The 21375-nt window shown below is 41.1% G+C and overlaps 1 protein-coding gene across 12 annotated transcripts in view; it reads left to right on the forward strand.

Annotated features, from left to right (window-relative positions):
• Positions 1-2829: 2829 nt before the first annotated feature.
• Positions 2830-21375, forward strand: part of HNRNPM (heterogeneous nuclear ribonucleoprotein M) — a 37686-nt gene continuing 19140 nt past the window's right edge. For 3 of the 12 annotated variants that reach the window (XM_011383293.2, XM_011383297.2, XM_023524935.1), the window contains exons 1-6: positions 2859-3023; positions 11122-11291; positions 18636-18688; positions 19594-19601; positions 19687-19780; positions 20861-21052. In XM_011383293.2, the coding sequence (XP_011381595.1) occupies positions 2911-3023; positions 11122-11291; positions 18636-18688; positions 19594-19601; positions 19687-19780; positions 20861-21052 (630 nt within the window). In that variant the 5' untranslated portion in view covers positions 2859-2910. Of the gene's footprint in view, positions 3024-11121; positions 11292-18635; positions 18689-19593; positions 19602-19686; positions 19781-20860; positions 21053-21375 lie in introns of all 12 variants that reach the window. The other 9 variants (XM_011383296.2, XM_011383301.2, XM_011383300.1 and 6 more) reach the window with 8 other exon arrangements.

The raw sequence follows: 21375 nt of genomic DNA on the forward strand, positions 1-21375 counted from the left end.
AAAGAAGCCAAGTCTGAGTTTTCAAGTGAAAAGCAGGTAGCAGGGTTATATAATAAATGATTTAAAATAACTATACATAAGAAGAAGAGTTTCCACTTACTTTGCATCTCCTGTGGGCCAGATGCCATGCTGGACCCTTTATAATCATTAATAACTGATGCCCACACTTACCGAAGGTCACCCTGGATGGGGCTCAGTTGGAGCTTTCACAGGCCTCCTCTAACTCTTACTACCATCCTCAGCAGGCATAATGGCTGTTATCGCCACTTTATAGATGAGAAAACTGAGCCTCTGTCTAGGTTCCCACAGCTCTTGGGAGCGGAGTTGGGTTTGACCATGGGTCTCCATGGCCCCAGTGCTGAGCTTTGTGCTTCCCCTTCCAGGAGGACTCAGGAAAAAATCAAAAGATGGTCATGCTAATAACAACACCCACTTCTTGAGCAGTTTCTGAACCTTTCACATTTGAGGGCTCTCTGCATCAGGCCACGTTTAATACTCAGAGCAGTCCTGAAAGGTGGGTCTTGGGGTTCTCTTATTAATCCCATTGGCAGATGAGCAAATTGAGGCTCAGAGCAGTGGTGTCAGTCATCTAAGGTCACACATTTCTGATGGGTCTAGCTCAGTGTCTGGCTCGTTCTGTTTCCTGCATGAATCCCTGTCTGGTCTGTGGCTCACCCCAGAGAGAGAAAAATCCTTTCTACCCACAACTAGAAGGGCAAGGAGAGGCCAGCCTGGCTGTGGAGTGGAGAGAATAGCAAAGAGCAAAGGCCTGGGGACTGGTACCATGTGGCCTGTAGAAGCAGCAGCATGGCAGATGACAGTGCTAGGATGCTGTGATTGAGGGGCAGAGGAGTACACGAGAGGATGACAAGCAGAGCTTCGTAGGCATCTGGTGGTCTGCAGAAACAGGATTATACCTTTCTTGCCTCTGCAGCTGCTTACTCTGTACCCAGGCCTGGTACCTACCTGTCAGGCCATCTTTGGAGTCTGTGCAGAGAGGCCTCAGGATAGTCCATCACAAAAAGAGAAAGCTGTTTCTTTTGAAAATCTCTTCTAATTCTTTTAATTATATCCAGGAGAAAGTTGTAGATTGATGCTAGGATGTCTTTAATGACCCCTAACCCTAGCCAAGAGAGAGAGAAAGTTTTAGGCTTAGATACTTTGGCAGCGTGCACGACTGAATTTATACTTTAACAGCATCATTATCTTATTTATTTTTTACAATAAGCTACTTTAAGTTTTCAATATGGGCTGTGATGTAAAGCACAATTTTAAAACATGCTTTTAAAGGAAAAAGAAGTATGTTGATTAAAGGAAAGTGCGAAGGAAATAATAGTTCAGAAGATGGTAAAACTTGGAAATCTGGGAGGAGCCCAGCCTGGAAGAGTTTGTCAACTCAGCCAGGGCCTGGTTTGTCCCTAATCTCCAGTCACACCCACAGCAAGAGATAGGAACAAAGAGGTGGCTTCTGGTCCCTGATACTTTGCATTGGGACTCCTCCCTGATTCTGACAGACTGCTGTGGTCTCTTCCACCATCTCTGAGCCCTGCTGGGCAAGGAAATTCAGAAGTTTATGAGGGTCCTTCTGCCCCAGGGGCCCCTCCAGTGTAGGAAAAGTCTAAGGGGGAAGATAAACATTCAGTGGGGCCATGGGAGAAGGGTCAGTGTGCACAGTGGATTTTAGGAGAGGAGATTTCAGTAAGAGGTGTGGGAAGAGGATATGGGCCAGAGAAGGGAATTCTGTGAGACAGGTGACTTTGGGAAGTATGTGGGAATGGAAGTGGAAAGAGAGTGTGAGGCACAGCCCTCCTGTCACACTGGGCTACCTGGTAAATTTATTCTCTGGGCCTGGAGTTCTCAACCTGGGTCAGAATCACTAGGCGGAATTAAGCAGTTGGGAGGATGTGGCAGGTGAGAAACTCCACCAGAGCCTAGTGTAATCTAGTCATTCTGTGAGAGGTAGAAAAACAAAAACAACTTTCCCTTTGTGAGCCTCAAGAGAGTTTGGTGGTTAGATGGGAACTTCTTCTGCAAGATTCAGTGAAGCATTTCAAAGTTCCAGAGACTCCAGAGATGGGAAGGGAGTCTGCGGCCTCTCTGCTTCCCTAGGCTCAGGCCTCTTACCTGGACTTTGCCCAGGGTTGTTACAGGAACAGCCGTGAAAACCAGTTTGGGAACAGGGACAAGCCTTTAGGGCAGAGGGACTCAGGGTTAGGCAGGAAGAAAGTCTCATTTGAAGTTAATGGTATCTCCTGGCCTGTAGTTCATTTCGCCCATCACATTGGCTTCTTGTTTGTTTAGTCACTCAAGAAACTTAAGCACATACTAAGTCCCCAGCTGTGAGTTTTGGGTGTTGGTTGATGAGTTCAGTTAGAAAGACTCAGGGTACGGGCTCTGCACCCAGAAGCTCCCAGCATGTTGGGGAGACAGGCCAGACAGAGCCCAGTTATTCTTGGTGCAGAATGATACTTGCTTAGAGGCATAGCATTTTGCACACCAGTCCTACAGCCCGACCGTCCCTGTTCTGCCCTTGCCTGGTTAACTCCTTTATATATTAGTAAGCAGAACTTTCGCCGCCCCTCTGCTCCAGCTGATTACGAGAGCTGGGAGTGACTAGGTCCGGTTCGGGGGTGGGGAGATGCCTCCCCCTACCAGACCTCGAGAGCGGGTGCAGTATCCATTAGGTGCTTAACAAGAGTTAATAGCGGGAATGAATAACAGCTGGCGGTCTGCGCCTGCGCGCGGAGGGGGTGTGGCCCCCGGAGCAGGGGCGTGGCCCAGGGCGGGAGGGGATGAGGCAAGTGGCGGAGGCGGCGCGCGCAGGCGTTACTGGTCTCGCCGGGTCACGTGAGCACGCAGGCGCAGCGCAGCGCAGCTCGGTCCCTCACACAAAGCCCAGACGCAGAGAAAATGGCGGCAGGGGTCGAAGCAGCGGCCGAAGTGGCGGCGACGGAGCCCAAAATGGAGGGAGAGAGTGGCGCGCCTGGCGCGCCGAGCGGCAACGGGGCTCCGGTCCCGAAAGGGTGAGTATGTTACGGCTCCTTGTCCCAGGCCGGGCATTTTGTTGGCCCCATTAGGTCTGTTGGCCGCCTCCGCCCGGCGCAGCCTCGGCCTAGGCTTTCCCTGCAGGGCCTGTCGAGGGTGGGGGAGGCCAAGGCCGTCAGGAGTGAAGCGCGGCGGCCCCGGTGGGCGCCTCAAGGATTGTACCTCCCTTTCAGCTCTCGGACCTTCACTCCCCCCTCTCGGACCTCCACTCCCCCGGCCCCTTCCAGGTCGGGCCGACGCCGAGGCTTTAGATCCGGCCTCGGCGCGCGGGGATGATGGCGCGGGCGGGCCCTGGAGCCGACGAGTCCCCGAGTCCGCTGCGCGTTCGCCTGTCGTGTGACCTTGGGCGCGTGGTTTCACATCTCCCCCCCAAACCTCCAATGCCCGGAGTCTGTTTCCTGAGGGCAACTAAGTGAAGTGGAGGCTGGGGGGAAGTGCGCGCAAAGGGTTTAGCGCGTGGTCGGCCCGGGCAAACGGTAGCGGAGGCGGGTAGGTGTCCGCAGGGACCGCGAGGCCGGCTGAGGGCGCCTCCTTTTTCCCTCCCCAGCTCTGGCGCGCGCCGCTTCCCTCTCCCTCCCCGCGAGAGGTTCGTGGGTCGGAACTGCCCCTCGCCCCACGCTCCTGGCCCTGGCTCAAGTCCCTGGCCGCATCCCTCACTTCCTCCTCAGGTGCGCAGTAGGTATTTATGAAGAGATCGGGACTTCTGCTTCGTGTTCACCCTTAGAAATACGTTCTAGGGGAAGATTTTCCATCATTCGGGTGGCCACCGACTTCTAAACTCCGTCACCTTTCGAGTCCTGCTTGGGGCTCTGTCTCGGGTCCTTGGTTTTAAAAATTTCCTTAAAGTATCCTCTTGTGTTCCCGTGAAGCTCACTCATTTTGTTTACAGTCATCTAAAAAAAGACGTTTTGACTCCCGACGTGCAACAGTGGAGGGAGTAGAGGAGGAAGAAGGCTGGGCAAACATTTGATTTCCTACAAGTTCTAAAAAATTTTCTGGTAACATATAATATAAAATTTGCAATTTTAACCATTTTAAGTGTACAGTTAAGTGTCATTAAGGGCAGTCACAGAGTTGTGCAACCATCACCTCTATTTATGTGTAGAACTTTTTCATCGCCCCAAATTACCAATAACTTCACACTCTCCCCCACTTCCCAGCTCCCTGTTACCGCAATTATACATTCTTTTATGATTGTAAAATTTGCCTTTCCACAAATTTTTAATGTACATAAACAACAGTTTGTGAGGATTAAAAGCAAATGTAGTTAAAGTGCTTCGTGTTAATGAACAGCCACTAAATACTAGCTATGTTGTTAAACTTTCCTTAGGTGGGGAGGAACAAAATACCTTGGTTACTAGACCTTGGAAATCAGGAGAAAGGCATTCTGGATATATTCTCAACACTTCACTATTGAAAACTCTGGAAAGGAATGTTTTCGTTTTAGACGTTTTTCTTCATCTGTCTAGGCGGAGCCTAGTTCGAGGGCCATATTTGGAGGCCTTTGAGATACATTTATTTCCTGTATTTTTTCTTTCAAAGCAGTTACTACAGGATGGAGTGCTTCTAGAACTGCTAGGTGAGAAGTTGAATTAGTGAGGGATTATATAGTGTTTGGTGTACTTCAAATTACCCATTTTCCACTTTTTCAAATAGTTCATTTTTCAAATAGTCATTTTGTGACTGATTCATTTGACAAACATAACATGTGGACTATTAAAAATAAAAGTTTATATTTAGTATAGATTACTGGAGAGTTAATGTTAACTCTGTTTTGCAACTGAGAAAATATTTTTAAACAGTTGAGAAAATTCGGGTTAAGGAACTGACCCAGAGAGTCTAGGGAAGGCCATCTTGACTCTAAGGCCCTTCTACAACACTACCCTGGTAACCAACCACTCACTAAACACAGTCATTTGAAGTGTATTATTTAAATCAGATTCTCTGTGCTTTGCAATGATTTGAGTGCCCTTTTTTTCCCTTTGGTCGATGTACTTTAAAAAATGAAGAATTTTTGAGGCACATTAGATCATGAACTCAGGATTAGAATAGGGTGCTCTGGATTGTTTAAATGCATGCAGCCAGTTCTTTGCTTTCACTTGCTCTTTGATTTTACTCATGGTTAGGCAGAGAGTTACTAGTCTGCAAAAATAAGCTTGTTTGTTTCAGGGAACTCAGGTGGGTTCTCCCGTTATCATGTTTTGAGTTAAGTGCTGAATTGTTCCTCTGTAGTCTATAATGAGTATAATGCCTGGGTTTCCTCAGCCACTGCCCTGGTGAGCTTCTTTTGAAGCCTAATTGGTATATGCAATAGTAGAAGGCTAGGAGTGCATCAGTCCCCTTTCCTACAGCCCTTAAGAAAATTATTGGTAGGAAAATTTATCACATCCACAGTCACTATGTGCCAAGTCTCTTGAAACCTTGTAAGTATGCATAGTATCCTTAACACTGGTGAAGGAACTGAGGCCCAGTAAAAGATGGTTATGTTGGGGTTTGGGCCTTGATGTGGGACCTTACCTCTCAGTCACCCTTAGTACTGCTCCCTTAAGTGTTGAGCTTAACATTTACCAAGCTGCTTTTTGTTAGGCTGTTTGTTTATTCTAACAGCATCCCTGTGAGCTACCATGGACACAGGTTATGCTGATTTTGCTGGTAAGAACCTGAGAGGAAAAGAGCTTGAATCATGTGAGTAAAGTGGTAGACCTGGAGCTTGAATAGTGCTATGAATAGTGAGTGCTCTCAGCAACTGAAATGCATAGAGGACCTCAGGATTGAAAAGATGTTTGTAAAACATTGTTTTATATAAGGGATAGTTCTCAAGGGGATTGGAGGCAGGGAGTCTTTTTCCTCAGGAGATGTGTTCAGGATTTCAGGGTATTGGGGTACCATTTTAAACTACACTCTTGATTGAAAAACTCTGAAAATAATGAGAGTATTACACATGGAAATGCCATGGAGGCATAAAAGAGGGTAAGAATTTACACAGTGAATGTAGCAATCCTTTGTGGACTGGGCACTCTTTTTTTTTTTTTCATCATGGTCTTTTTAAAAAAATTTATTTTATTTGTGATCTTTATAGTATAATTCTAGAGTGGTGGAGCACTCACATGATAAATGTTCAGTTTTCAAAGAATGAAGTCAGCGAAACAATTTCAAGGCCATATATTTTTTCAATTTTATTAGACAGTTGTTTATAATTTTCCAAACAAATGTTCTAGCAATATAGACATACTTTTAGTAGTTATTTAAAATGGAAGTGTGTCAACATTGATTATTAAACTTTGCATGATTTAATGCCACATTTATGTTCGTTTTTAAGGATCCATATATTTTAAAATGCATTTTCACAGTTTTTATTTTTATATATAGAAAAGAGGCAAATGTACCTAACACATTTTTGCGGTGAGGGGTCACTTGGTTTTTTAAAATTTTAATTTGTTTCAAGTATACAGTACATTGATTAGACATTTATGTAGTTTATAAAACGATCCCCCTAATTGCTTCTTCTCTCCTCTGGTTTTCTACCTAGCCAGTATATTAATGCTAATTACATTCCCTATGCCTTGTTCCCCATCCCCATGACCATTTATCAATTACTAATCTGTACTTTAACCTTTCACCCCATTCTCCCAGCTCCCCTCCCCTCTGTCCGTCACCAGATTGTCCACTATATTTGTGAGTCTGTTTTTGATTAGTTCGTTCTTTTTGTTCCGTAGAGTCTGTATATAAGTGAAATCATATGGTATTTATCTTTCTCTGTTTGACTTATTTCACTCAGCATAATAACTTCTGGGTCCATCCATGTGGTTGCAAATGGTAGTATTTCATTTTTTTAATGGCTGAATAATATTTCATTGTATATATGAACCATAACTTATTTATCCATTTGTCTGTTAATAGGCATTTAGGTTACTTCCATATCTTGGCTATTGTAAATTGTGCTGCCATGAATATTGGGGTGCATAGATCTTTACGAATTATTGTTTCGGTTTTCTTTGGATAAATACCCAAAAGTGCAATTGCTGGGTCAAAAGGAAGATCCATTTTTAATTTTTTGAGAAACCTCCAGACAGAGCCATATTAAACATTATCTTTTTTAATGACTTGGAAGATATTTTAGTCTTGTCTTTATTGACGTATTATGAAATAAGTTGATAGAATGTCAGAAAACGTTTTAGTTATATTGGTTCTGTTCAGAACTTAAGGTGAATGATTGGGTATCAGAATTATTGGCAATTGAGAGCCGTTTAGCAAGGAAAGTAGTGATTGGTAAGACATTTAGCTGGCCTAGGTAGATTACTTACTGTGGCTTCACATTAAGGTTTTTTGAAAGATTATAAATCTATATATGTTGGAGTTACTAGTCAAGTTATTGGGATTTGAAATTTGACAAACATGAGAAGAAACTTTAAAAATCTGTTGCACAATAAACTGCAGTTGTTGGAAATGTACAATTTGGTAAGCCTCAGTATATGAAACTCAATAAATGAGGATAATAAATATATCAATAACCCCCAGAAGCTTTTTCTCACACTTCTATAATCCTGAGTCCTCCTTTCCCCCACACCTAGTCAACTCTGGGTCTGCTTGCCGCTAGTATGTGTCAGTGGCTCTCAACCAGATGGTTTCTTCCCTCCAGGGGACATTTGGAAGTGTCTTGGAGACATTTTTGATCTTCACCTTCAAGATGGGGTTGCTACTGGCATCTCTTGGGTAGAGATCAGAGATGCTGCTAAAGAGCCAGTAGTGCACAGGGCAGCCCCCACAACAAAGGATTATCTAGCCCAAGATGTCAGTAGTGCTGAGGTTGAGAAACCCTGCTATAGATTAGTTTGTCAGGTTAGATTTTCTCAAATACAGAGTTTTATATGATGGAATCATACCATATATTATTTTTTTTTGGTCTAGTTTTTTTTTTTTTTGAGTATAATTATTTTGAGATTCATCTATGTTGTGTGTAGTTCATTACTTTTTGTTGTGTAGTATTTCAGTGTATGGATATACTATAGTTTCTTTATTCATTTACTTGTTAGATGTTTAGATTTCCTGTTTTGAGATTACAAATAATGTTGTGAGTATTCAGGTACAGGTTTTTGTATGGATATATGCTTTATTTTCTTTTGGGTAAATATCTAGCTATGGATTGGGTCATATGATGTGTTTAACTTAACATGTCTAATGTCTATACTATTTTAATTTGTGCTATTTATTGTTATGAAATTATAACCTACTTATAAAAATGTACTTTTAAAAGGCTTTCAGAGTTAAGTGTTAACAAATATTTTAGGGCTTGAGAAGACTATTAACCTAATTTTACCCTGAAGATGGAGAAAATTGGATTAGAGATTTAAAAAAATGGACTTTTCAGGACGCCACTCTTAAACTATCACATCATTTGTACTTGAATATGTGTCTTGAGCGAGATTTCCTTGAGGATGGTTCTCTCTAATTCTGTTAAGAATAGAGTTTGTGGTGGTCATTAGATTTAAGAAAAGGTGAGTTTTTTTAAGAAGCTGGAAGTGACAAGAGTTCTAACGCCTTTTACTTATGAGGAACCCAAACTTCTCAGAGTGAGGAAATGATTAGCCAGAGAAGGATTTAGGTACAGTAGTGCTGTGCTCACATCTTGGGTATGATCCACATGAGCTGCTTTCTGGATGGTGAGCCATGCATGTGATGTGGATTAACCCCAAACCAAATACCCAGCTTCAGTGGTTAGATTGAGTAGTTTATTCTTAGCCCTAATAATGCATGGGTAGAATATGGCCTAGATATTTTGTTACCTGGCTATACTTAGTTATTTATATATTTTGTAACTAATATGTGAGCTGACTGGTCTGAAAACAGACTGAAATTTATTGCTGTGTCATGGAGACCCTGTGTCAATGTTTTTTCAATATAAATCAGGTTATTTGGGTTTCTAAAGGAAGTAGTTATAGAAAATACATTTTTACCCCCAGACCCTCTATAGGTCCATGAAATGTAGATTAGATCTACATTATAGGAATTTTTACTAACAATTTCCTTCTCATCTGCCAAGAGTTAGCAATTGGCAAATATGCTTTGTTTGGCAGATTTTGGTGCAGTGTTTTTGTGCAGGATTTTCATGTGGTTTAGCTATTTGGTCTGTGTGGCATTTGAGAGTTCCCTCAGATCTATTTGTGGTGTGCAGCCAACCAGAGGAGGGTCTGTTGTGAACTTGGGTAGACATCGAGTCAAGAGTTTAGGAATCCGAGGACTCAAGTGATGGCCGTACCCACCAAGTCTGCCAGCTTATGTGAAGGAACTCTATTGCATGTGGGTATAGTTCAGATCGTGGAGGAAGCTCTTTTCTTAGTTTTGCCTAGGATACCTTCACTGAGTTACCACTTGGCACCCTTGTGTTTGGATAGGAGGGACCAGTAAAAAAAAAAAAACAACTTTAGGGACTACAAAAAGTTGCTAAGTTTAACATTTTTCCAGGTAAGTACACCAAAAGAAAGTCTTCCAGCTACCAGCTGGTGTTTTAACACTACTCCCTCACACAAGGAAGACTCCTAGAATAAAGACCTTTATTTAATTAAATAAAGGTAGTTTTGTAAATCAATACCATAGTCCGTCTTAGCTTTTTTGTTTTTCCATTTGTGACACCGATCACAAAGCCTCTGCTGGAATCCTGATTGGGAAGTTGCAGGATTCTCATTGGTGGGAAGAATAGGGCTCTGGAAGCACAAAGTGCAGGACTCCATGTTCTGAGAGGAGGGACTTCAGTGGCTGCCGGCTTCCCAGTTGTTCCTGGTCAGCGCTTACAGGTTATTTCCCTGTGGTCAGAGGGGGCTGGACTTAACCAGACAGCTCAGGGAACAGGCTCACTTGGCCAGTGCGTGGGTGCTGCCCTTGCTGTGTACACATTGGCCGATTGGCCCCGGGCTACAGCCTAGGTTTCTAGCCTGATGTCTGATTCTGTGCTTTCAAAGTTTGTGTTTCTTGTTAAGCTTTTTTCTTGTCCCAGTCTAAGCCGAATTTGTCTATAGAACTTAGAAATGAAATGTTACTGTATGGAAGCATCTAACACCAAAGTAAAACGCATTGCAAGAAAGGCCATACCAATAAAGTATCCACCTTTCTTTGCCAAAGGTGGGGTCATTTGCTTGCCAGGCTTGCTCAGAATTGAGTTTTTCCCTGCTTCAAAGTTAGTAGGGTTATATGAAGAATGGTTTATTTCCTTTAAAAATTTTTTTATTGTAAAATATATGTTGAGTTGCCATTTAAACCATTTTAAGTACAATTTAGTGACTTTTATTACAATGTTGTGCATTATGCCACTTCTCTATTTCCAGAGCTTTTTTTTTTTTTTTTATCCAAACAGACTACTCATTAAACAATAACTCTCCATTCCTCCGCCTCTCCCCCCAGCACTTGTTAATTTCTATTTTTTTCTTTGGCTTATTTCACTTAGCACAATATTTTCAAAATTCATTTGTGATATGCATGTATCGGCACTTCATTCTTGAATAATCTTGTGTATGTGTACCACATTTCGTTTATTCCACCCATCTGTTGGTGGACACTTGCGTTGTTTCCACCCTTTGGCTATTACGAGTAATATTGCTATTGGTGTACACGTACCTGAGTCTTTGCTTTCAGTTCTTTGGGAGTACATACCTAAGAATGTAATTGCTGGGTCGTATGGTAATATATTTTAACTTTTTTAGTAACTGCCAAACTTTTCTGTAGGTCCAACCATTTCTGTTCCATGAAGTCTTGTAAATCTTGTCTTTTCTTGTTACTGTCTTGTAATTAAAGCACCTCAGGCAGGACTTGGCCTCTCATTCCCATTTCTAGCCCCATAGGAGTGTGTAAAGGCCTAGGAGAGTGCTTTTCTTGGGAATGGTTTCATGATAGTTGGGTTTAAGGACTGCATTGCTGCAACTTTCTGCTCTGTGGAACATTTTAGTTTGAATGTCTCATCAAAATCAATATTAGTCTTGTGTTACATGTAACTGTGAAATTGTAAACCTGGCAAATCAGATATTGTCTTTCGTATTGTGCTAACGTATGGATCCCTCTTTTTTTCCCCCCATCTTTCGAATTCAGTGAAGGAGAACGACCTACTCAGAATGAGAAGAGGAAGGAGAAAAACATAAAAAGAGGAGGCAATCGCTTTGAGCCATATGCCAATCCAACCAAAAGATACAGAGCCTTCATTACAAACATACCTTTTGATGTGAAATGGCAGTCACTTAAAGACCTGGTTAAAGAAAAAGGTAATGGTACTGGTGGTTGAGTAGGGTAAACAGGTTGGTGTGTCATCTTTTCTGTGGCTAATTCCTTGGTTATTTTTTGTTATTGGAAGCTGTTCGGGTAGAGCATGTGTTCTGTCCAAGCTTGAGAGTTAAGCCCCCAACCTACCCTACTTTTTTTTGTGTTCATGCACCTGTGTGTCAAAAAGAGTGGTTTTGTATGGTCCCCTGGCCTACAAATGATTTTACTGGCTTAATATGGTTAATACGGCTTCAGTTAAGCTTGAAGGGAGCCTCTTTGTGTTAAGGACATTTAAAAATTTTTTCATATTAGGTGAGAGAGGTTTTTTCTTTTCTCTCGCTCTTTTTTATCTTTTTAATTCTGGCGGGAAGGTAGTTTGTTTAAATTTTGTGGATGTCTTCCTGGGATCAAAATTTGGTAGCTGGAACTTGTGCTGCTGAGATTCCAAATTATAAAACATTAGCTTGTGTTTAAACTGTTAGGCTTTTCTCCTCTGGGGAAAAGCACTTAGATTGGCAATTGGAGAGCTCAAACTAAGGTAACTTGCTGTGTATTGCGGTGCCTTCAGGCGCACATTAGTCACAGCCCAGGTGTCCAAATTCAGGCCTAGGGCAGGGGAAGCAACTGAAGCTCTGCTGCCACCAGGAGGTCCGGGGAGGTTGGTCACCCCCATGGTCCTCTGCCTCGCCCCCCCCCCTCTGTGAACACCAGGTGTGTCCTCTCTTTTCATACTCTTGTTCTGCTTCTGTCTTCCTTCCTTTCCTGATTCTTGGCCCTGCTGGTGGCACTCAGGGCTAAAGAGATTGCTCAGCCCTGGTTCAGACAAAACTATTGACAGAGAACAATTTGTCTTGAGGTCTCCCCTCACCCCCAATTCCAAGGGAAACCTAGACTCAAATCCTTAAATGAAGTCGTTTTGAAGGACTGAAAGGTATTGGTTTTCTGGAGCATTCATAATGAAAAGAGATTTGAGTTTGATTTGTCAAATGATTAACATTTCAGTGACAGACAGATGCCACGTGGATAGGCCATTTTGGTATGTGTACTGGTGCTCCCAGCATTGGGTTTTGAAAATATGAATGGCCCACTGCCATCATTGTCCCATCACTTGATTCGACCATGACATACATGCCAGAAGCACTAGGCACCGTGAATCTCTCTGTACAGTTAATGTATGCTGCTCCCATGTAGTATTTCTCCAGATAACACGGATGGAAAAACGTTCTGGTGTGAGATTTGTTTTCCTGGCTTGATCAGCCAAATCATTCCTGCCAATGCTCTTAGGGCAAGAGTGAAGTTTCTTCTTTTTGTCTGAAGGGCGTGTCATGTGGCATCCCAGATGCAGTGTTCTTGGTTTTTGGGACTGCTGCTTCAATACAAGCTTAGAATTTCTGTACAGTACAGTTGGGTCTTATTCGAATTAGTTTTGGAATAACCCCCAAATTTGTGTTCTCGTGATTTGGTTGAACCACTGAATCGATACTTCCATTGATAATAAGGTATAGTAGTTCCAAGAACCAGGAATGTGGCTTTGAAAATGCAACTGTTAGAATTTTGTAAGAGATTGCAGGCCAAATTATTTTTTTCATTTTTAGGAGTGTGTGAACCAGTTTTGGGACATGATGGATAAAATAGGTGACATTTTTACTGCTTTACCATTCAGTAATTCAGTTTTGGAAGCCTTAAAGCTGGTAGCAGCAGCAGCCATGGCGTTTCTGGATGTAGAAGCAGTTCACCTCAATTTCCTATTTTGCACTGTATTAAGTGTGGAGCCAGCCTGGTGGTTTATTCGGATACTTCCAAACTGGTTCTCATATTCCCCTGGCATACTGCTATGAATGCCCTGGCTCAGCCCTTTCAGTGTATTTTTGGTGGTGTAATTTAGAATTACAGGTGTGCAGTAAATCAGTTATTTTTAACAAACCTCAAAATGTTCTTGTTTAGAGCTCCCTCGTACATTAATTACTTTGCTGCTTAATTAAATTAATAGCCTATTGGATAGTAGATAAAAGGATTCCTAAGAGAAAGGTAATCATTTTTACAGTAATGCTTATATTCACTACAGCATGCCACCCTGATCTCCTTTGATCTTGGAAGCTAAGCAGGTTTGGGCCTGGTTAGTACTTAGATAGGAGACCACCTTGGAATACCAGGTGCTGTAGGCATTTAAAAAAAAAAAAATGCTTATATTCAGTATTTGAAGTTTAAAGAAATTTACTGTTTACATGAGTCTTTAAGAAATATTATTCTTTTCATTGTGAGGTTTTCAAGATATATTTTTATTCACGTCTTGGTATACCAAGAATAGGTTTAATGGTTATTTGAAATCTGAAATATTTACTTGAAATCTGTTGCAAATAAGTTTTGTTTTTTGAATTCTTGTTATATGCAGGGAAAAATTGCATATATAAGCACTTACATGCTAAAAGTTTGAGTCTCAAGATAATCTCTAGAGTGGACAAAGAAGAGATTTGAGCTGTCATAATCCAACCATTCTTTATCAGATTGCATTTTAAGAGTTAATCTCCAATGAAATCGTCCTGTTTCAGAAAAGTAGTGGAGCTAGAATTAGTTGTCTTCACCTTAAAAATCTGAAAATGTTTTGTCATTGCAGCACTAATTGTTGCCTCTCAGAATTAAAGTAGTAGCTTTGAGATGGCAAGATGGCAGCTTTTCTAAGGCTAATCTTAATCATGCCTGAGATTGCCTTACTTGCCCTATCTTTTCCTCCTCCTCGGATACCAAGTGTATATTTATAGTCTCCATCTTTAATTTTAGCATTAAACAGCATTCTGGGAGATCCTACTATCTATGTTAAGGAGAACTGGTCATTTTTCCCCTAGATGGGATCCCAAAGCTTGTTTGGTGCCCAGCTTTTTGGTGGCACTTTCTGGAAATCTGCACTGATGATTTTAAAGAGAAACAATGCATTGAGAGCTTTGTTGTGGTCTGAGGCAGGCTGCTTTTTTACTCCCCCCCCCCAACCTCCATCATATCAGTTAGGGACCTGGATTAGTTTTCACAGCCCTTAAATCGTTTTCACAGCCCTTAGAGTTGATTGCTGTCTTTCCTTGAGTTTTCCCCTTCCTGCTCCAAGTGTCCCAGTGGAACAAGGGAAAGGTTTCTATTGTCTTTCCTTTTGAATGTGTTTATTTTTTAATGGAGGTATTACATGGAATGAATGGCTGCTCTGAACACCCAACTATTGCTGGATTGGAAAAAAAAAATCGAGAGTAAGTGTAATATGAAATTTGGAGATTGCCAAACCATGTTTGAAAGCGACTTAACAGTCTCACCGCTGCCTAATTTTCATTACTTAACTATTGAGATACACATCTTAAAGAGTTTGTCCATAAGGACTGGGAGAAAAAGTAAGATTTCTGTGAGCAGAACGTGATTGGGGCGGGGGGGGGGGCGTTTGAACCTAGTTCTGTGTTACATTCCTGAGAAGACCTGTGTGGATGAGGAAAGCTGGGCAGGGGGCTTATTGTCCTTCTGGCCGCCTAACCAGGGAGCCCGCAGCATCGAGGTGGGGGCAGCTGCAACCAAGGCAGGGCTGAGCTGCACAGCAGTGAGTAAACACCGAGCAGTTTGTGGAAAAAGGGGAGGTCAGTGAGTAGTTTACTCTCTCATCAATCCCAAGTTTAGCAGCAGTCAATTTAACTTGTGTAAGCAAAGTGCTTTAAGCACTTAATAATCTTTTTTTTTTTTTTTTTAATGCATCACTTTTAAGTAAATTTCAAATTTCCACTGACAGAAAACCAAGGCTCAGAAGGCACTGATAGTCCAGTAGAAAATCTCCAGTGATTCTGGGAGATAATCTTCATTGCGCATCTGTGGAGCAGAACTTTACTTTCAATTTCAGCAAAATCCTCACCCAGTCTGTTTGGCTTCTTCAGATTTTTTCCTTTGTTTGAAATTCAGCTTGCCTTTTGGAAAGGCCTGTTACACTAAAGCGTTCATGTCTGTAGGTACTTGGGTTAAACACCAACATTGTAAGCCTGCTTGGTTTACTTGGTGGTCTTTGGTCTAGTTAGAGAAGTGGTGCTCTTTTGCTGTTGCCACAGAGTCAGCACAAATGGGTTCAATCCTTTTCTAACTTGTCCATAAATCAAGTAGTCACTGTGTAGAATAATTATTTTGCCGTGTTTTGAGTTGCCTACATATTAAACTTTCCAAATTCAACTCTACATTTATTCTGTGCAGCCTTCCATTATAGCGGCTACCTTATTATGAGGTGAAAATAACGTGTCCTGCTTGTGAATCCTCCCCCCTTTTAAAATTATAGGCTTTTTCACATGAGTTCTCTTCAGTAAAACTTTGGCTTATGTACTCTCTCCATTTTTTTTTTTTTTTTTGTCCATTTCAGACTTGAGCTATAAATGAGAATGCAAACAAATAACTCTTTGTAGTAAAAATATATGCAGAAGTATTAAATCAGAATAGCCCCATGACTTTCTAAATTCATTTTGGGTTGCTCATCTACTTATCCTCATGTGTTCTATTCTTGAGGCAATATTTTTAATAATCCACTTAAATGGTGCTTAAAAATGATTTCTTGGAGCATTTTAAAATAAAGGTAGGTGAAAATATTGGGCATTAGATTTTTGAAAGTCTTAGTTTTTTCACGTAGATACTTTGATGTTTAAGCTGCAGTAGAGTTGGTCGCAGCAGCCTCCTCTTGGGATTCTATCCGTATTCAGAAGAGAAGAGGAGCAGCAGTTATTTTCATTGATACCTATGAATTCCATTTCTGTGACACTTGCTCCTGCCAATTTGTGAATTCAGCCTTTCAGTCCTGACCGTGATCTGGTCTGGTTGATTGGCTCTTTTAAACTTCATTTCATTGAATATGACCAGACTCTGCACCATTGGCAGATTTGCCTTCCAGGTGTTGTTAATAGTTGTAGTAACTCTGCTAAAGAGTTCTTTAATATTTAGAACTAAAAGAGAAGTGATTGTTTAAAGGCTTCATCGTTATCTTCCTGTAGGGGAGTATAACTTAGCAACTATTGCAGATCTTATGGCACTGATTTGCCTACATCTCTGAATTGACGTGTTCTCTCAGGGTAGAGATCGGAATGTTATGAATATATAAGGAGCATGGTTATTATTGATGATCTTTGGGTCATGCTAGAACCACAGTGACCGCCCAACAACATATAGCTAACCTAAGACGATGGAGGGTTAGTTTAATGTGATTTTTTTTTTGTTTGTTTGTTTTACTAAACTACCATGGGGGGGGGAGGTGGATATTTTAAGCAAATTTTTGGTGCAAAGGATTGAAGTTGGGTGTGTGTCACCACTAGAAGGTAATTAATAGTGAAAAATCCTTATTTCTAAATCTGGCTTTTTGTTAAAATGGTTATAACCATGGAAAAAAGTTTGGTTGGGACTTAACTTGGTTTCTAGGTTGCAGTGACAGCTTTTTGATGAAGTGTCTCTATGAGCACAAACTAGAAACTGTCCAGATGCAACAGTATTTGAATTTAGACAACATAGTTTCAGCTGTCCTTGAGATAGTGTGATTATTTTAAGATTATTTTTAAGATTATTAGGTAGTAGTCACAGCTCCAGGAAATAAGCTTGGGGTCTCTCTTTAATGTCTTGACACTACTTGGCATTTTCATCAAAGTGGAAACAAGGGCTCTTGGTCCTCAAATGGCTGCTGCTGTTGAACTAAATGGCTCCTAACATGGCTTCCTGAATAGCCACAACTTTTTGGAATTGCCTTACTTTTGTACGGATAAAATAAAGCCAATTTGTATGGCTGTCCCTTGCCTGTGATCATTTTTCAGTTCGTCCCACAGGAGTGCATACTCCACAAGTTAAACTGTACCAGACCTTCTTATTTCCTGTCTTCATCTCTTTACACTGATTCTCTATCCTTCCTGTTGTGTGCAAAGTGCCAGTTGGTTAACATTTCAGGAAGGGATAAGGGATGCAAGGCTGTAGACTTAAACTTTGAACACTTGCCTTCTTACTTTCAACTGCTGTGCAAACAAATTACTAATAAATGTGACTTTCAAATTATTAAATTTAAAAATTACTTTACATTTAAATCTTTCCTTGAAATACTAATTTTAAAATCCTCATAATAATTATAATATCCTTTAAACAAAGGAGTTAAGATAGGCAGGACTTGTTGAGGCCATTAACAGGGTTATTTTTACCCATGGTACTGTTAAACCAAACTTGAAAACTGCATCAGGGAAGGCTTTACCATCATAAAAATAATCCTTAAAAAAATTTTATTATTTTTTTCTGAGAACAAAAGCTCTTTCTTGGCTTTGGAGAGCCTGTTTAGAGAATGTTTTCTCCAAGTTAACACTTTAGATTTTGTTTTCTGTTTGCCATCTTCAAGTTCAGCAGCCATTTTGGTGGTTGTCTCAATGGATTCTAACATCTGGTCTGGGCGGTCATGAATTGGCAATCCAAACCTAGAGGAAAATCTGGGGAATATTTTGAAATGCTTTGTGTTTTCCCCTTTTGGGTAGATTAGAATTATGTGAGTCTGTTTAACTGTTCAGATGCAAACTGAGCTCTAAATTTGCATTTATGTGTTTCGTGTAATGGGGAGTTGGAGAAAGCAAGAATATAAAGCAGGCCTTAATTCACCGAAGAGAATCCAGATGCTGCACTGGCACTCAGGTTTTGTGATCAGATATTCACATGTCTTATTCTGACAGTTGTGGAGCCCAGTGCTGTGTGTAGGACCAGCTAAAGAATTTGTGGGGCCCAGTGCAAAGTGAAAAAGCAGGGCCCCGTGTTTAAAAATTAGGAATTTCAAGGTGACTACAGAGCATTAAACCAAGCACGTGGCCCTCCTGAACGCAGGGCCCCATGCGACGGTACAGGCTGCACACCCATGTAGCCGCCACACTGGATGTGTGCCTTTGAGCACATACATGTACACATCCTTGATTTAGCATTTGCTCAACGTACTGGCATTTCAGTTTGTGTGCTGTTTACCTACTTTCACCAGTAAGAGCGTATGTATCAAACTTTTCTTCCCCCAAAAAGTGAATCAGCAGACTTTCTTTCCTGTGGATTTGGATTGCCTCTAGTCATGAATGAGAGTCCAGACAGGGAAATTGATATGGAAATCTGTGGAAATAGCTTGTTTGTGGTGGGAGGAAAATCAAGGACATGTTGTTAACAAGTTTCACCTACTTTTACTGCACACCTGTAATGCCTAGTTCGGTGGTTTAGAGAATATGGAGTGTTTCTGGGCTTTCTTATAAGGCAGAGGCTCCATACAAGGTTGCTGATGATTGTTCTAAATTCCCATTGTTTTCTTGGCTTTTCTCCCTTGGTTTATGTGTCGTCTGGAAACTGATTTGTAGTTGGTGAGGTAACATACGTGGAGCTCTTAATGGACGCTGAAGGAAAGTCAAGGGTAAGTGTCTGAGAGAATTTCTTCTGTGGATTTACTACTTGAAAAATGTAACTGTATGGTGGCGTGGAATCGAATGAAATCAGGAAGGCAGTGAGTGCTCATGTTATAGTAGCTATGTTTGATTTTGCCAAACATTTGAGTGGGGTGGGAGGGGATTTGCAAAAGGGAGTCCCGCTTTTCCAAATGGCTGGCCAAAGAGCTTTTTGGTATTCTGTTTGGATGCCCAATTTGGATAACTGGGGACCAATAGCAGCATTGTCTCTTTGTTAACAGAGGAATTGGCTGTGTGTGAATTATGCATGGAATTTTAGCGGTGGTATATTAATGTAAAACGTGTGTTCTTGTCTAGAAAATGTTACTCTTGGTTGTTTGCTGAATTTGAAAGTTGTGTGAACCAAAGATTCCGAAAAGTTGCCTTTGCGCCAGTAAATTGTAAAACAAATATTTAAAATCTGAACGTTTAAAATTGGCCTAGTTTAAAGAGACAATAAAATATTGTCTGTCGTGCAATAGAATGGCTTAGAATAATCAAAAGGATGAGCTTAATTTATGGAAGGGATGGATTTAGGAGGAGTATGATAAGGACTTGATTGAGTACAGAGGGAAGCAGATCTAAAGTTTGTGTGATTTCTTGGAGAACCTGAATTTAGGTCTGCTTATTATAACTTCAACAATAGTGTAATGCTGGTAACGTGCTGGGAAAGGAGATAAAAAGGAGCCCAGTTTTCAATAAGGAAGATTAGGCAAAACACTTCTGTCAGTTTCCCCTTAGAGGAGTTGATTTTTAAAAAATTTTGTTACATAAATCATTTTTATTTTGTAACCATCACTGATATTTACTATTTTTTCTTTTCTTTTTTTCCTGTTTCTTTGCTCTTCTGATTGGTCTGTGGCTTCTATCAAAGGGATGTGCGTAAGTATTGTCTAGTTACTTATTGGCAATTGAGTCTTCTGAGTTGTAGGACTGGTTTCACTCATTTCCTTTTGACTCTTCATAGCGTTGTTGAATTCAAGATGGAAGAGAGCATGAAAAAAGCTGCCGAAGTTCTTAACAAGCATAGTCTGAGTGGAAGACCACTGAAAGTCAAAGAAGTAAGCTCTTGAAACACTGTGGATATTATTTGTAATTGTCAAGTTGTTCTGTTTGGAGTTAGGAAAAGACAAAAATAGTCCTGGACTACATTTTACAGAGCAGGCTAACCTGTTCTTAATAAAGAGGGTCAGTCACAGGCGTCAGTAGTCACTTTTTTAGGAACTTTGAATTAGTGACTGAACACATTCTGAGCGACTGTGGCTTGCTTTCCTAACATCTGTGCTCTGTTCTTAGACCAGCCTGCCTCATGTTTCTCAGGAGCACTCAAATTGAGCCTGTGGTTTTCTGTTGGTTTTTCAAAGGGTTCTATACCTACGTTTTCATCCAGTTTGACCCCTATTCTTGACCCACCTTTTTTTTTCTTTTATATCTAATCCAAACCTTGATTACCTTCTCCCCTTCAAAGAAGAGGGAGTTTTTTTGGTTGGTTTAGTCCCTCCATGACTTATTTTTACCTATTCTACTTGGAGAAGGATTAGTATATTCAGAGCTCAGAGGAAAGCGTGGTAGGATTTAAGATCTCACGTGTGTTGAAGGTGATACAAGAAAGGGCAGAGAAGTTAACAATAGTGTCAATACCAGAGCTTCACAGACCTGTCCAGATGTCACACAGGCGTCAGATGTCTGAATAACATGAAGAACGGAGTACCTTGGTGATCTAGAACTGTGTTTTCAAACTTTTGGAAAAAATCAGTGATGGGGTTTGCAGGAATTACAGACACCATTGAACTAGTAAGATTTAACTATACCAAGCCTGCGAAGATCTTATTCCAATCTGGAAGTTCCGTGTCAACTAACAGTGTCACCCCCCACCCCTTGTTTATTTTTTATCCCCCGCCCCCCTTTTTAAATTAGTTCAGTTGAGAGCTGAATTTGATACCCTTTCTTCCTCGTTCCTTTGGCTGGGATTCTTCCTGGCCTGGTGATTTAGTTCATTTGAATTTGTTGTTATAGATTTTGAGAAATGCTTTCCAAACAACCTCTCAGAGTCTCGAGTTTGGGGAGCGTCACTTACTACGTGAGCATGGTTTTAGTTGTCACTGAGTCAGTTAAATGTAACGCTTTTGTGCTTGTTTTAGGATCCTGATGGTGAACATGCCAGGAGAGCAATGCAAAAGGTGATGGCTACGACTGGTGGGATGGGTATGGGACCAGGTGGCCCAGGAATGATTAATATCCCACCCAGTATCCTAAATAATCCTAACATCCCAAATGAGATTATCCATGCATTACAGGCTGGAAGACTTGGAAGCACGGTATTTGTAGCAAATGTAAGTAAATGAAACAGCGTCTGAAGTAGAAAATCAGAACTTTATGAAATAATCTTGTCTGTGTGTTATAAAAGCACTCATGTTTGTGAAGAAAAACTAGAGAGGGTTATGTTATTTTGCTCTGTTAAAAAAAAAAAAAAAACAGCCTTGGGGTTGGGCTCTGTTCCCTAATGATCACTGCAGTTATAAGTCACAGGCTTGACTGGTTCCATTGGGGCCGTGTTTATTGAGTTTTGCTGGTGTTTATAAAAGTGGCAGCTGAGTCTCCTTTCTTGGTGGGTTTATTTTGGTGCAGAGGAAAAAAGTGAGCAGAGATTGTATAC

The sequence above is a fragment of the Pteropus vampyrus genome, unplaced genomic scaffold (genome assembly GCF_000151845.1).
Source record: "Pteropus vampyrus isolate Shadow unplaced genomic scaffold, Pvam_2.0 Scaffold510, whole genome shotgun sequence".
Taxonomy (NCBI): Eukaryota; Metazoa; Chordata; class Mammalia; order Chiroptera; family Pteropodidae; genus Pteropus; species Pteropus vampyrus.